Raw genomic sequence first — 14,543 nt, 5'->3', positions numbered from 1 at the left:
GGCATATTGAAGTTGCGGTTGTAGATTTCTTCGAAAAGTTGAGGTAAAGAATCAACCCGGTCCCAACCATCTTGGCTGAGACTTTTAGATCTCTAAATGCTTGTAGGAGAAAAGAGGAATAACGTTTTATCGGATGCGCTCAGTTACTGAATGTTTGGATCTTTAGCCACTTTTGGAAGGTGGAGCGCACACATTTCCACATGTTTTCAAAGACATTCGCTCCGTTGGAAGCACACCTTGAAAAAGATTGGCCAAGGGATGTCACTGAACAACATTGGGTCTCGGTTTTTCAGAACCTCCGTGTTGAAGATATAACTTGGAGAGCACCTTGGATTCGTCCATTTGTCTTGTTATACAAGTGTGAGAACCAAGACTGGGTGCCTTTGTTAGGATTATGGGAAGGAGTTGGATATGCTCCGTTGATGGTTCAGAGAGGTTAGTTAAACATGACGGTTTGTACCGATTCTCGATTGATTGGTACAATCGGAGTTTGCTTTTACGGGTGAGGGTTACATGAAAAGGGTACGAGATACCGTAAATTCTTGGAGGAAAATCTATCTAATGGAGTTGGCTCTCTATGCTGATACTATCACTGTAGATTATGGCATATAGAGGCAACGATGAGTGAAGAGTCAAATAACCCCACCGATTGATGAAGCTTGCCAGAATCCGTTCTCAGAGGAAATCCCATCCGAGCTAGAAATTGCAAGACATGAATTTGAACGTAAAAAAGCCAAACTGTTGCGAGATATTAGTTCTCTCCAGGAGGAAAACTACCAGCTGAAGATTGATGTCCAAATTGAAAAATCCAGAACTGAGAAAGTCCAAAAATAAGTTGAAGTTACGAGAAAGGATTTAAGGGACCTTCATTTGGAAAACAAGAAATTAAGAGGCACTATAAGGAACAGTGGATTGGGGAAATCATCAGCAGAATGGAAGGAGGAACTAAGTAATATCAAAGGTGGGATAGAGTTCTGGAAAACAAAAGCAAAGAAGGAGGAAGAAAGCGCTGCACGGGCAATGATAGAGTTGAGGAAGAAGAATGTTGAATACGAAACTGTGTTTGCAAAATTAATAGCTAGTCAATCTGAGCGTCAAGAGCTAAAAGGAAGATTCCGGAATCTAGAAAGTACACTGCAAACTCATCAGCAACATTTGGACGACCTCCCGATAGCTCTAGAAGAGAAGAATGGTCAGCATGATAGAGACATACGTGTATACGAAAGAGCCCTCCAAGAAAAAGATATGCATCTCGGTAGTTTGATCAATGAAATTTGTAAGGCAACTACGCAAGTAGTACAATTATCAGATGAAGCAGAAGTTCTTAGTTGCCAATACCCTCCTAGCCAAAGGTCAAACATATCGGAGTTCCTGGAACGCATAAAGAAACAAGGCGATGTGGCTAAGAAATTTGTGTAACTGCTGAACAAGGATGGCAAAACTTTTTGTAATAGACTCTTTTGATTAATGAAACGCCCAAATATGGGGCTAGCTTGAAATCAACACCCCTTTTTTGCATTTTTTTGTATAATTAACATTCATCCTTCATTAGTCATTCATTCATTCATTGCATGTACATATCATCCTAATCGCTCGCTAAGGCTAGAACCGCACAATCCACAGTTGTGACACTATAAGTCTAGAATCACGTCATTCTTATAGAACACATCTAAGAGCTAGAGATATGGATGCTGAACTCAATGAGAGTGATACGATTGAGGATGTTTCAATGATACACCCCTGTCCTCTAGAATATGTTTTGAACAATTGGACTGCTGTGGAACTCCTTGTAGTTTCTAAGTCCTCTCTAGAGTAATGCCCAATGTTAATTCTCCATTATTTTGTGTCCTTAAATAGTGGGATTCCTTTTGTAAGAGCTTTTGTTTGCTCTTTATCATTTCAATGAACATCAATGAAGATGCATTTTGTCATGGTCTTTTTATTTCTATTAGCTTCGTAATTATCCCTTCTCTTCATATCATCTTCTTACATGTATTTCATATCATTTCATAACATTTTGTGTGTTGATCCTAGTACTTTGATGCTCCTCTATAGTTTTCTTTCCCATTCACCTTTCAGGTGCTCAGATGTCCATAGCATGAACAATTCTGTTACAAGTCTTGAAATCGATTTAGAGAATGCTATTTGTTTAGGAGAATTCGAAGCTAAGGATGCTGAAAATTGTGTCCCGCCTTCTGACTTACTGAGAATGGTTAAAAAAGAAGAGAAACATATTTTACCTCATCAAGAATCTGTTGATACAGTAAACTTGGGAAGTGAAGAAAAGAAACAAGAAGTGAAGATTGGGATTTCCATTTCAGAGAACACCAAACAGAATTTGATCGCCTTGCTCCGTGAGTATAATGATGTGTTTGCCTGGTCGTATCAGGACATGCCAGGGTTGGGAATGCAAACCTGTTCAACAGAAGCTAAGAAGGATGAGACCCGAAATGCTGTTGAAGATAAAAGAAGAAGTCAAGGAATAATTTAACGTTGGCTTTCTACAAGTCTCCAAGTATCCAGAATGGGTAGTTAATATAGTCCTAGTGCCGAAGAAAGATAGCAAGGTGCGAATGTGTGTGGATTATCGTGATCTGAATCAAACAAGCCCTAAGGATAACTTTCTTTTACCACACATCGACACTTTGGTAGATAATACGGCAAAGCATTCTCTGTTTTCTTTCATGGATGGCTTCTCAGGTTATAACCAGATAAAGATGGCTCCAGAGGACTTAGAGAAAACTATATTCATAACAATGTGGGGAACCTTCTGCTATAAGCTAATGCCGTTTGGATTAAAGAATGCTGGGGCAACATATCGGAGAGCCATGGTGACGTTGTTCAATGATATGATGCACAAAGAAATAGAAGTTTATGTCGATGATATGATTTCTAAATCTCGGGAAGAAAAAGAGCATGTTGGTAATTTAAAGAAGTTGTTCAAAAGGTTAAGAAAGTTCCAGTTGAAGCTTAACCCGGCCAAAAGTACGTTTGGGGCTACCTCAGAAAAACTACTAGGTTTCATTGTCAGGAGGTTGATCCAGATAAGATAAAAGCTATACAAGAATTGCCTCCCCCGCGCACACAAAAGGAAGTCAGAGGATTTTTAGGAAGGTTGAATTACATTGCTTGATTCATTGCCCAACTTACCAATTAGTGTGATCTAATTTTTTGACTCCTTCGAAAACATAATCCGGGAGAATGGAATGAGGAGTGCCAAATAGCCTTTGACAAGATAAAACAGTATCTATCTAATCTTCAGGTACTAGTACCGTCGACCTCTGGAAAACCTTAAATATTGTACCTGACCGTGTTTGAAAACTCAATGGGTTACGTTCTGGGACAACATGATGAGTCGGGGAAAAGAGAAAAGGCAATTTACTACCTCAGCAAGAAGTTCACAAAGTATGAAGCAAAATACCCTTCAATTGAAAAATTTTGTTGTGCATTAATTTGGACGGTTCGAAGGCTCAGACAATACATGTTGTATCATACGACATGGTTAATTTCAAAACTGGACCCAATAAAGTACATGATGGAGTCACATGCACTCTCAGGGAGAATGGCACGATGTCAGATCCTATTAACTGAGTATGAGATTGTATATGTGAGCCAAAAGTCGATAAAGGGAAGCGCAATAACTGACTTCTTGGCAAGTCGAACAACGGAGGAATACGAGCCTTTGAGATTTGATTTCCCAGATGAAGATTTGATGTGCATTTCAGAAAAAGAGGGCGAGTCATCAAAAGAGAAGTCATGGAAGATGAGCTTTGATAGTGCATCAAATGCATTAGGGCATGGGATCGGAGCAGTCTTAGTGTCACCTGAAGGGGATCATTACCCGCTTATTGCCAGATTGAATTTCTTCTGTACCAATAATATAGCAGAGTATGAGGCTTGCATCATGGGACTCCGTGCAGCTATTATGAGGAAAATTGAAATTTTACAGGTACATGGGGACTCAGCATTAGTCATTTATCAAATTCGTGGAGATTGGGAAGTGAGAGATCCAAAATTAGTTAGGTATCACGATCTCGTGGCGAAATTGGTCAAAGAATTCAAAGAAGTGACTTTTAAGTACTTTCCACGAGAGGAGAACTAATTGGCTGCTGCCCTAGCCACCTTGGCTTCGATGTTCAAAGCAAACAGAGAAATTGAGATAATGCCTATCCAAATGAGTATATGTGAGACCCCCGTACACTATTTTAGTATTGAGAAGGAATCAGATGGACGACCATGGTTCCATGATATCTTGGAGTATATCAAGATCAAAGGTACCCCGAGCAGGCAAACGAGAATGACAAAAGAACAATCAGAAGAATGGTTATTGGATTTGTTCTTGACGGGGATATTCTATACAAAAGGGGAAAAGATCAAGTGCTCCTGAGGTGCGTGGACGCTGTTGAAGCTAGAAAGATACTTGAGGAGGTTCATGAAGGAATTTGTGGAGCACATGATAGTGGTTTCACCATGGCCAGGCAGATTATGAGACTTGGTTATTATTGGCTGATGATGGAAAGGGATTGCATTGGCTATGCACGAAAGTGCTACAAATGTCAAATTTATGGCGATAAAATTCATGCAGCTCCGTCGCCCCTTCATGTCATGACTTCTCCGTGGCCTTTTTCTATGTGGGGCATGGATGTTATAGGGCCAATTTTCCCGAAAGCTTCCAATGGACATCGATTCATCTTTGTGGTTATAGACTACTTCACAAAATGGGTAGAAGTCACTTCGTTTGCTACTGTAACAAAGGCTGCAGTCTGTAGGTTCTTAAAAAAAGGAGATCATATGTCGATATGGTCTGCCTGAAAGAATAATTTCAAATAATGCTTTAAATTTGAACAACAAGATGATGAAAGAAGTATGTGAGCAATTTTAGATAAAGCATCATAATTCTTCGCCCTATCGCCCGAAGATGAACGGAGCAGTAGAAGCGGCTAATGAGAACAGTAAGAGGATTATTGGGAAGATGACTGAGATATATAAAGATTGGTACGAGAAGCTACCATTCGCTTTGTACGCATATCGCACCTCTGTACGGACGTCTACGGGGGCAACTCATTTTTCTCTGGTTTACAGGATGGAAGCCGTTCTGCCTATCGAAGTAGAGATCTCATCCATGCGCGTCTTGATGGAGACAGAGTTAGAAGAATCAGAGTGGGTTCGAGCTCGACATGATCAGCTAAACCTTATTGAAGGGAAACGATTGAAGGCAATTTGTCATGGACAGATGTACCAGAAGAGAATGATCACGGCCCATAATAAAAAAGTGCGGCCAAGAGAATTTCACGAAGGGGAGCTCGTTTTAAGAAAGATCCTTCCGATACAAAAAGACTTTCGAGGAAAATGGTCACCAAATTGGGAAGGGCCATACGTTGTAAAAAAGATATTCTCAGTAGGGGCTCTGATTCTCACTGAGATGGACGGGAAAGAATTACCTAATCCAGTGAACTCAGATGCTGTGAAGAAATATTATGTCTAAAAAAATAGACAAAAAAACAAAAAAAGACAAAAACAAAACAAAAACAAAAAAAACAAAGAAAAGAAAAAGAAAAATCAAGATGAAAACCCGAAAAGGGCGTCTTGATAAACAAAAAGGATTAGGATGAAAACCCAAAAGGGCGTCCTAATAAGGTGGGCTCGGGCTTAAAGGAGCAAAGTGACTTGAATGGGGAGTTGAATGACGAAGTCGCAATATTTGAAGCATTCTCAGAAGCTCGAAATCTTCTACACAAGAAGCCGTGCTCGAAAAGATCTAGGATGAAGAAATGCAGAGAAGCTCATGCATTGGATATCTAGAGCATTTCTGGCCATTGAATTCGCTTTCTTTTCTTTATGACGATTCATTTGTTGAACTTTCCTTGTCAATTTTTTGTTTGTTGCTTTTGAACAAAAATGATGAATGTGAGGTCTTTCTTTCATGCCTACTTTGCCATTTTTCATTCATCTCGTGTTTGATTCATTTAAATAATAAATAGTAAGATGACATACTCTAAACAAAATGAATGTTGAGCATTACCTAGATGAGAATTTGATAAATACAAGGACTCTGAAGCAAGAACAAAGTTCAACAATGGGGCAGGAAGGTGGTATACGAAAATGTGGGTTACTCACAGAACTTGAGGATGAGTACAAAACTGGAGAGAAAAGTCAAGAATTGAGGAAATGAATGCGGACCCTCATGAAAATAAAAAAATGTGGCACGTGACAAACAACCCAGAGTGCATGGCATGATCATGTAGGCATAAAAGCATTTAGGACAAACACGTGCATATCATGATAACATCATACATGACATATACAAGTATCCCAATAGAGCAAGGAATTTTGGGAGAAAACTGCACAGAATCAATGAAAATGAGGTTTTTAGTTTTACCTGATGTTTCTTTGAAACCCTGTTTCCTTCAGGAATTATTTTTCAAATTCTATTTTTGCAAAAATCAACTCATTGCGAGAGGTGAGTTGAGCCTCGGGACACATGCCGAGGTATTTCTTTTAAATTTCTGTTTTTCAAAAATCAACTCATATTGCGAGAGGTGAGTTAAGCCTCGGGTCACACGCCGAGGTATTTTTTTAAATTTCTATTTTTCAAAAATCAACTCATATTGCGAGAGGTGAGTTGAGCCTCGGACACATGTCGAGGTATTTCTTTTAAATTTTTGTTTTTCAAAAAAATCAACTATATTGCGAGAGGTGAGTTGAGCCTCGGGTCATGCTGAGGTATTTTTCAATTTTTGTTTTTCAAAAATCAACTCATATTGCGAGAGGTGAGTTGAGCCTCGGCTCACATGCCGAGGTACTTTTCAATTTCTGTTTTTTTCAAAAATCAACTCATATTGCGAGAGATGAGTTGAGCCTCGGGTCACATACCGAGGTATTTTTTTTTAAATTCCTATTTTTCAAAATCAACTCATATTGCGAGAGGTGAGTTGAGCCTCAGACCACATCCCGAGGTACTTTTAAATTTCCGTTTTTTTTTTAAAATCAACTCATATTGCGAGAGGTGAGTTGAGCCTCGGACACATGTCGAGGTATTTCTTTTAAATTTCTGTTTTTTAAAATCAACTCATAATACGAGAGGTGAGTTGAGCCTCGGGTCACGCTGAGGTATTTTCAATTTCTGTTTTTTTTTAAAATCAACTCATATTACAAGAGGTGAGTTGAGCCTCGGACATATGCCGAGGTATTTCTTTTTAATTTCTGTTTTTTCAAAAATTAACTCATATTGCGAGAGGTGAGTTGAGCCTCGGACACATGCCGAGGTATTTCTTTTAAATTTCTGTTTTTTAGAAATCAACTCATATTGCGAGAAGTGAGTTTAGCCTCGGGCCACACGCCGAGGTATTTTTTAATTTCTATTTTTTTCAACTCATATTGCGATAGGTGAGTTGAGCCTCAGGTCACACGCCGAAGTATTTTTTTCAAAAAAATTAACTTATATTGCGAGAGGTGAGTTGAGCCTCGGGTCACGCTGAGGTATTTTCAATTTCTGTTTTTTTAAAATCAACTCATATTGCGAGAGGTGAGTTGAGCCTCGGACACATGCCGAGGTATTTCTTTTTAATTTCTGTTTTTTTTTTAAATCAGCTCATGTTGCGAGAGGTTAGTTGAGCCTCCGACACATGCCGAAGTATTTCTTTTAAATTTCTGTTTTTCAAAAATCAACTCATTACGAGAGGTGAGTTGAGCCTCGGGTCGCATGTTGAGGTATTTTAAATTCCTATTTTTGCAAAAATCAACTCATATTGCAAGAGGTGAGCTGAGCCTCGAGTCAAGTCGAGGTATTTTTCAATTTTACTTCTCAAAAAAAAATCAAATCAACTCATATTGCGAGAGGTGAGTTGAGCCTCAGGTCACACGCCGAGGTATTTATTTTAAATTTCTATTTTTTAAAATCAACTCATAATGCGAGAGGTGAGTTGAGCCTCGGGTCACTCTGAGGTATTTTCAATTTCTGTTTTTTTTTAAATCAACTCATATTGCGAGAAGTGAGTTGAGCCTTGGACACATGCCGAGGTATTTCTTTTATATTTCTGTTTTTCAAAAAAAAATCAACTCTTAATGCTAGAGGTGAGTTGAGCCTCGGGCCACACGGCGAGGTATTTTCAATTTCTGTTTTTTAAATAAAAAGAAAAATTTTAGATAGTCGAACAAAATTCAGTGCTTTTAAGTCTTTGCTCTATCCCTGTTTCACAGCGATGATCAAAGAGGGGCAGCTGTAATCACTGAATTTTGTCCGGCTCAATTTTTTTAAATTATATTTTTACCCCTAAACTTTTTGAAATTACATTTTAATCCCTAAAATTTTTTAAAATCATATTTTTACCCCTAAACTTTTTGAAATTACATTTTGACCCCTAAACTTTCTCAAAATTACATTTTGACCCCTAAAATTTATCAAAATTATGTTTCAGCCCCAAGACTTTTGCTACGTCTACATTTTGGTCCTTCTGGCAGCAACTTGCACACCTACCCCGTGATTTTCGGCCACTGGCCTAAGGCATGGCCTCCCTCTCCCCTAGCCACCTAATCCCTATAAAAAGGACAAGAAAATTAGCTATAAATTGGGCTTAAAACCCTAAAAATTGGAACCCCCAATCATCAAAAAAATTTCAAAAAAAAAGAGAGAAAAAGAGAGCTTTGAAAAAGAAAAAATAAAAAAAAGAGAGCTTTTTTTTTCAAAAAAGAGGAGGAGAAGAGGAGAGCTTCATCGTCCGACGCTGTCAACCACCGCACTAGGCCGGGGGAAGCGCCGTCGGGGGCTGAACGAAGGAGAAGAAAAAGAGAGAAAGAAAGAAGAAAGAAAGAAGAAAAGGGGAAAAAAGAAGAAAAGAATTTTTTTTTAACAGTGGGGTCGAACCGACCCGTGACACGACCCGACAACACCAGCAGGCCACAGCAGCAGCCCAGCAACTTAGCAGGCCAGAGAGCAGCCCAAAAACAAAACAAAAAAAAAGAAAAAGAAACAAAAACAAGGCCCAAAGCGAAAAAGGGCCCAACGCAAAAAAAAGGGCAGCCAACAATGAGACAAATTGACAAGCCAAAGAGCCCGCCAAGACGCGACCAAATTTCAAAGAGTAGCCCAACTGGTGCCCAAAGAGAAAAAAAAGAAGAAAAAAGAGAAGGAAAAAAGAAAAAAGGGGTTCAATTTGTGTAAACCGTTCGGCCAAGCTCGTGTTTTGGAAAAAAGGAAAAAGCGTGCGTTTAACGAGATACCAATTTTGGGCGTCGCGAGGGTGCTAATACCTTCTTCGCGCGTAACCGACTCCCGAACTCTAATTTTCTCTGGATTTTCACGTATACCTAAAATTACCTCTTTTTTAGAAAAATTTAAAAATAAATTTTTCTTCAAAAAAAGAGAATTTATTAGGTGTCCGATCACACCTAGAAAAAAGATCGGTGGCGACTCCTTTTTTTTCAAATAAAATCGAGACACTGTTTTCAAATTTTCAATAATTACTTCGACTAGCGCCCGTGCCCAAATTTTTAGGTCGCTACATTTGAATCTAACATATGAGCATTTTTCATAACACATTATTTGTTTTTTCCTTTTTAAAGAGCGCCGTATATCAATTTTGACTCGAATTCTCATATAATTTCTACTTTCTTTTCCCAAGCTTGAACCATCGTATTCCATGAATTCTCCTATAAAATTCCCCAATTGGGACATCATGTACTTGGACCCACAAAGGTGAATAGATTAAAGGGATCTGCAACGGATTCTCCCCCTTCTCAACTTATGGAGGATTAATAAGTGATTATTAAAAGTCCAAGGTGAACCTTTTATAACCCTTTCAAGATCCATTAAATGAAAGAATTGGAATAAATACCTTTTTTCCCCAGATCTGTAATTTGAACTCCCCGTGCAGGATGCCACAAGTTTGCCATTGTACTTCTCATTGCTGGAAAATGGACTATACTTGCAGTTAAAAAACATCCCACCAATTGTAAAAACTCCCCATCACCATTCGTTCTCTCTTTAGTTTGGATCTGAAGAAATTCATCTTCTTCCTCCTCCTGCTAGATCTGCCTCCATGCAAACTTCAAAACCGTAATAAAAGTAAAAAAAATAAATTGAATTGGTAGATGCCGTCACTATTTTATCAAAAACAAAGCCAAAACCTAAAACTGCTAGAAAAGCAGATAGAGACGTGCTAACCTAGCAGACTCATGGTATAATGGTTAAACAATATAATTTTACTTGATCGAGATTTTTTTGGGCTTAATGCAATATTTTTTTGGTTTTAGTGTAAAATGCCTTTATTTTTTTAAAAAAAAGTAATTAAATTATTTTTTGTACATACTTGAAATTTTTAAATACATCAAAAAAGCCTTTAATTTTAAAAAATAATTAAATATCTGTTTTTTCAAAATACATGTGGCAAAAAATGATAAAAATAAATAAAAATTATAAAAAATTCTTTTAGTAATATGATTTTTATAATTTTTTACTGATTTTATAATTCTTTACTTTTTTTATAATTTTCTTACGACTTTATAAAATTTTATAATTTTTCTATTTTTATTAATATTTAATAATTTTTATAATTTTATAAATTTTATTTTTATCATATGTCACACCGTGATTGTGACATGTGGTGGTTTTAACTAAAAAAAAGTAGGGGTGTTAGATACTACACTAATTCAGTTGAACAAAGAAATAATTGTAGGCTCGACTGCCCACCTGAAATATGGGAGGGTTTGGGTGAAAATATAGGCCCGAAATATGGGTTTGGGCAAAAAAACAAGGCCCGTTTAGAAAACGGGCCAGGCCTCGGGCACCACTTTTTTGTCTCGTGCCCGGCCCGAATATAATAAATATATATTTTTTATTTTTATTTTTTAATTTTTAATTTTTAATTTTAAAATATTTTTAAAATACTTTTTGTATTTTTTTATTTTTAAAATACTTTTTTTGGTGTTTATTAAAAAAATGGGTCGGGCCGGGCCAGGCTCGGGCTTAGATTTTTTTCCCGGGCCAGGCCTGGACAAAATTTTAGGCTCATATTTCGGGCCGAGCCGGGCCCGGCCTAAGAGGTGGGCCGAAATTTTTTCTGGGCCCAGCCCATGGACAAAAGTAAACTTCACCAACAATAAGCTGGTTTAGTGAGAATATTTGTTTGAATATTTGTGAGACGGACAAAAGTAGAGACAGACAATGGTTTAGTGAGAATATTTGTGACCTGGTCATAGGCTGGCACTTCACCAACAATAAGGGAGCCACCAGCTACCTTCTCACAAACAAAAAATAAGTCAAGTTCGACATGTTTGAATTTGGAGTGTAAGATCGGATTAGCTGCAACAACAACTGCGTTGGAATTGTCACACCAAACAATAGGAGGAGCAGCAGAACTAATATTTAATTCTGTTAGCAGAGAATTTAACCAAGCAATATCACTGGTAGCTGCAGTTAAGCTCCGATATTCAGCCTCTGTCGTGGAACGAGAAACAACTTGTTGTTTCTTGGAACACCATGAGACAAGTGTATGACCAAAGTAGACACAATAGTCTGTCGTAGAACAGCGGTCATCAAAATCGAGACTCCAGTTGGCATCAGCATAACCAACTAAAGATAGTTTGTCAGAGCGATGTAAAATCAGCCCATGATTAATAGTGCCATGTAAATACCTCAAGATACGTTTTAATGCTACCAGATGGACTGTAGTAGGGGCATGCATGAACTGACACACACGATTTACCGCATACGCAATATCCGACCGAGTTAATACCACATATTGAAGAGCACCAGCAAGACTCATGTATTCAGTAGGATCAGTAAGCCGATCGCCCTCATCTTTATACAAAGTAGATGAACTAACCATCGGCGTATGAACACTCTTTGCATTAGCCAGAGAACACCTGCCAAGGAGGTCTCGAATGTACTTGCGTTGCCATAAGTGGAGACTTCCAGTAGATGACCAACTGACTTCAATACCTAAAAAATAATGGAGGTCGTCCATATCCTTTAGAGAAAATTCGTTATGTAGCTACTGAACAAAATAGTTTATTTCGTCAGTCGAACTTTCAGTGATAATAATATCATCCATATAGACCAAAACATAGACGATGAACTTGGTTGTAACTTTAACAAACAAGGAAGCATCATATTTTGATAAGACAAAACCAGTAGAAACAAGGAACTGTTTTAATTGTCAAACTAGGCACGAGGAGCTTGCCGTAATCCGTACAATGCCATTGTCAGGCGACATACCAAAGGCTCACCATTTGCTTCATATTGAACATAGCTTGGAGGTTGCTTCATAAACATTTCATCAGTAAGATCTCTATTTAAGAAGGCATTGTTGACATCGACTTGACGGAGTTTCCACTCATTTGATACAACAGCAGATAATATGGTTCGGATAGTAGCAGGTTTGACCACCGGATAAAAGTTTTTTTTGAAGTCACATCCAGGTACCTGTGAACATCCTTTTGCTACCAATTGTGCCTTTTGTCGATCAACCGACCCATCAGGATTCTTTTTTATTTTGAAAAGCCATTTGCACCCAATTACTTTTCAACCAGGAGGTAGAAGAACAAGTTCCCAGGTAAAGTTAGCCATTAAAGCATCAAATTTAGTTTGAACTGCTAATTTCCACTCATTATGAGCAAGAGCTTCCTCAACAGAGCGTAGCTCAAAATCTACAACTTCTATTGACAAAGCCTTGGGTTTAAAATTTCCTGCATTAGACCGAGTAACCATAGTGTGAGTATTTTCCGGAGGAAGAAAATGAATATTTGAAGACACACAGGTTTAACCGAACGGACTAGCTTCTGCAGAAGGAATTGGAAAATGATGCTCCCTATGATCAGGTCTTAATTTAGCTGACGAACCAATTGAAACGGGTTGTCTTGGAATACACGTGGCTGGTAACCCAATCGAAATAGACTGCACAGGATTGCAACTTGAAGCAGGAGGTAAAGGGACAGCAGGTGGCGAGATAGTGGCCAGAGTAGGCAAAGGAAACAAGAATCAACGTTCATCAAAAACAACATGGAGAGAAACAATAACCTTACCGTCTGGTGTGAGACAACGATAGCACTTATGTTGAAAGCTATATTCCAGAAATGTACATACCTGTGAAATAAAATCTAGCCTGTGTTGCATAAAAGGACACAAATACAGAAAGCAACAACAACTAAACACCCTTAAGTGATTATATTTAGGTTTACGACTATGAAGAGTCTGATACGGAGACTGACCTTTCAAGATAAGAGTGGACAGATGATTGATAAGGTGAAGAGCACTGCAGAATGCATATCCCCAGTAATCTATAGGTAAATTAGCCTAGGCCAAAAGTATAAGGTCGATTTCCACAATGTGCCTGTGTTTACGCTCAACAACCCCATTCTGTTCTAAAGTATATAGGGAGGAAAGACAATGAAGAATCCATGACTGGTCAGAACCGATGTAAAAGCTTGAAACTCACCGCCCCAATCACATTGAAATTTTTAAATATTCTTCCCAAACTGAGTGACGACCATCTTCTAAAACTGAAGAAAACATTCATCTGCTTGAGATTTACGTTTAAGCAGATAAACCTAAGTAAACCAACTACACATGTTTACAAACGAAACATAATACATATTACCCTCACAGGCAACAGGAGCCGATTCCTACAAATAAAAAACAACCAATTCAAACAATTCCATATATTCAGTAATAGAATGTAAAAAGGGCAATTTATGTTATTTCTCTTTCTGACAGGCAATATAAACATTATCAAGACATTTTTTATTGGAAACAATTCGACACTTATTAAGAACAAGTTTAACAACTGCAGTAGAAGTGTGACCAAGTCTTTTATGCCACAACGTAAAAACATCATCATCTGAAGGGAAATCTTAGATCCCGGTGTTATGAATAGAAGGGACTGCATCAGATAGAACAGTCAGACAGACCAAAAATTGATAGAGACCATCACGAACTTAGCCCTGTAGCAAAATTTCCTGTGTCTAGATGTCCTTAATAACACAATAAGATTGGTGAAATTCAAAAAATACATTATTGTCATTAGCAAATTAAAAGACAGACATAAGATTTTTCGGATGCTCGGCACGCACAAGACATTAGAGAGATGTAATAACTTCTTCTGTGCAGGTAGAATAGCGTTTCCAATAGACTAAATTTTAGTAGGGGGTCTATTCCCCATTAAAAGAGAAAAAAATACCTGAGTATAGAGTGGACTTGTTTAAACCAGAAGCATTCTGGTAGACATGATGAGTAGCTCTGGAATCTGGATACCATAACGTGGTCCCTACTGGCACAGGAACATACGAATCAGTATTATCAAAGTTGGACCCGTACTGAGTGGCAGTCGAAAAATCAGACACATGAAAATTAAGGATTCAGGATAATCCAACACACTATGAGAAGTCAAAGTTAAACACACGTACTTGTGGTTTAGTTCACCACGGGACTTCGGGAACATTATTTTGCATAGAGCCTTCAAGGTCAACATAATTAGCATTAGGCCTAAGGAAATTTAGTCTAAATTTTGGGCTAGCATTGGTCTTCTCTCTAGGACCATTCGGCCCAA

General features: G+C 38.1%; 1 protein-coding gene across 1 annotated transcript; it reads left to right on the top strand.

Moving 5' to 3' along the window:
- The first annotated feature begins 3,535 nt into the window (after window positions 1–3,535).
- On the top strand, window positions 3,536–4,102 carry LOC128036228 (uncharacterized). Its single transcript, XM_052627154.1, has one exon. It carries the CDS (start codon window positions 3,536–3,538, stop codon window positions 4,100–4,102), a length of 567 nt encoding a protein of 188 aa, XP_052483114.1.
- The last annotated feature ends 10,441 nt before the right edge of the window (window positions 4,103–14,543 follow it).

This window comes from Gossypium raimondii, chromosome 13 (assembly GCF_025698545.1).
Source record: "Gossypium raimondii isolate GPD5lz chromosome 13, ASM2569854v1, whole genome shotgun sequence".
NCBI classification, from domain to species: domain Eukaryota; kingdom Viridiplantae; phylum Streptophyta; class Magnoliopsida; order Malvales; family Malvaceae; genus Gossypium; species Gossypium raimondii.
The sequence above is the reverse complement of the archived record's forward strand: the minus strand, read 5'-3'. Positions and strand labels throughout refer to the sequence as shown.

Coding starts and splice junctions, on each gene's coding strand:
- LOC128036228 (XM_052627154.1), top strand. CDS start 3,536: ATGGAGTCACATGCACTCTCAGGGAGAATGGCACGATGTCAGATCCTA.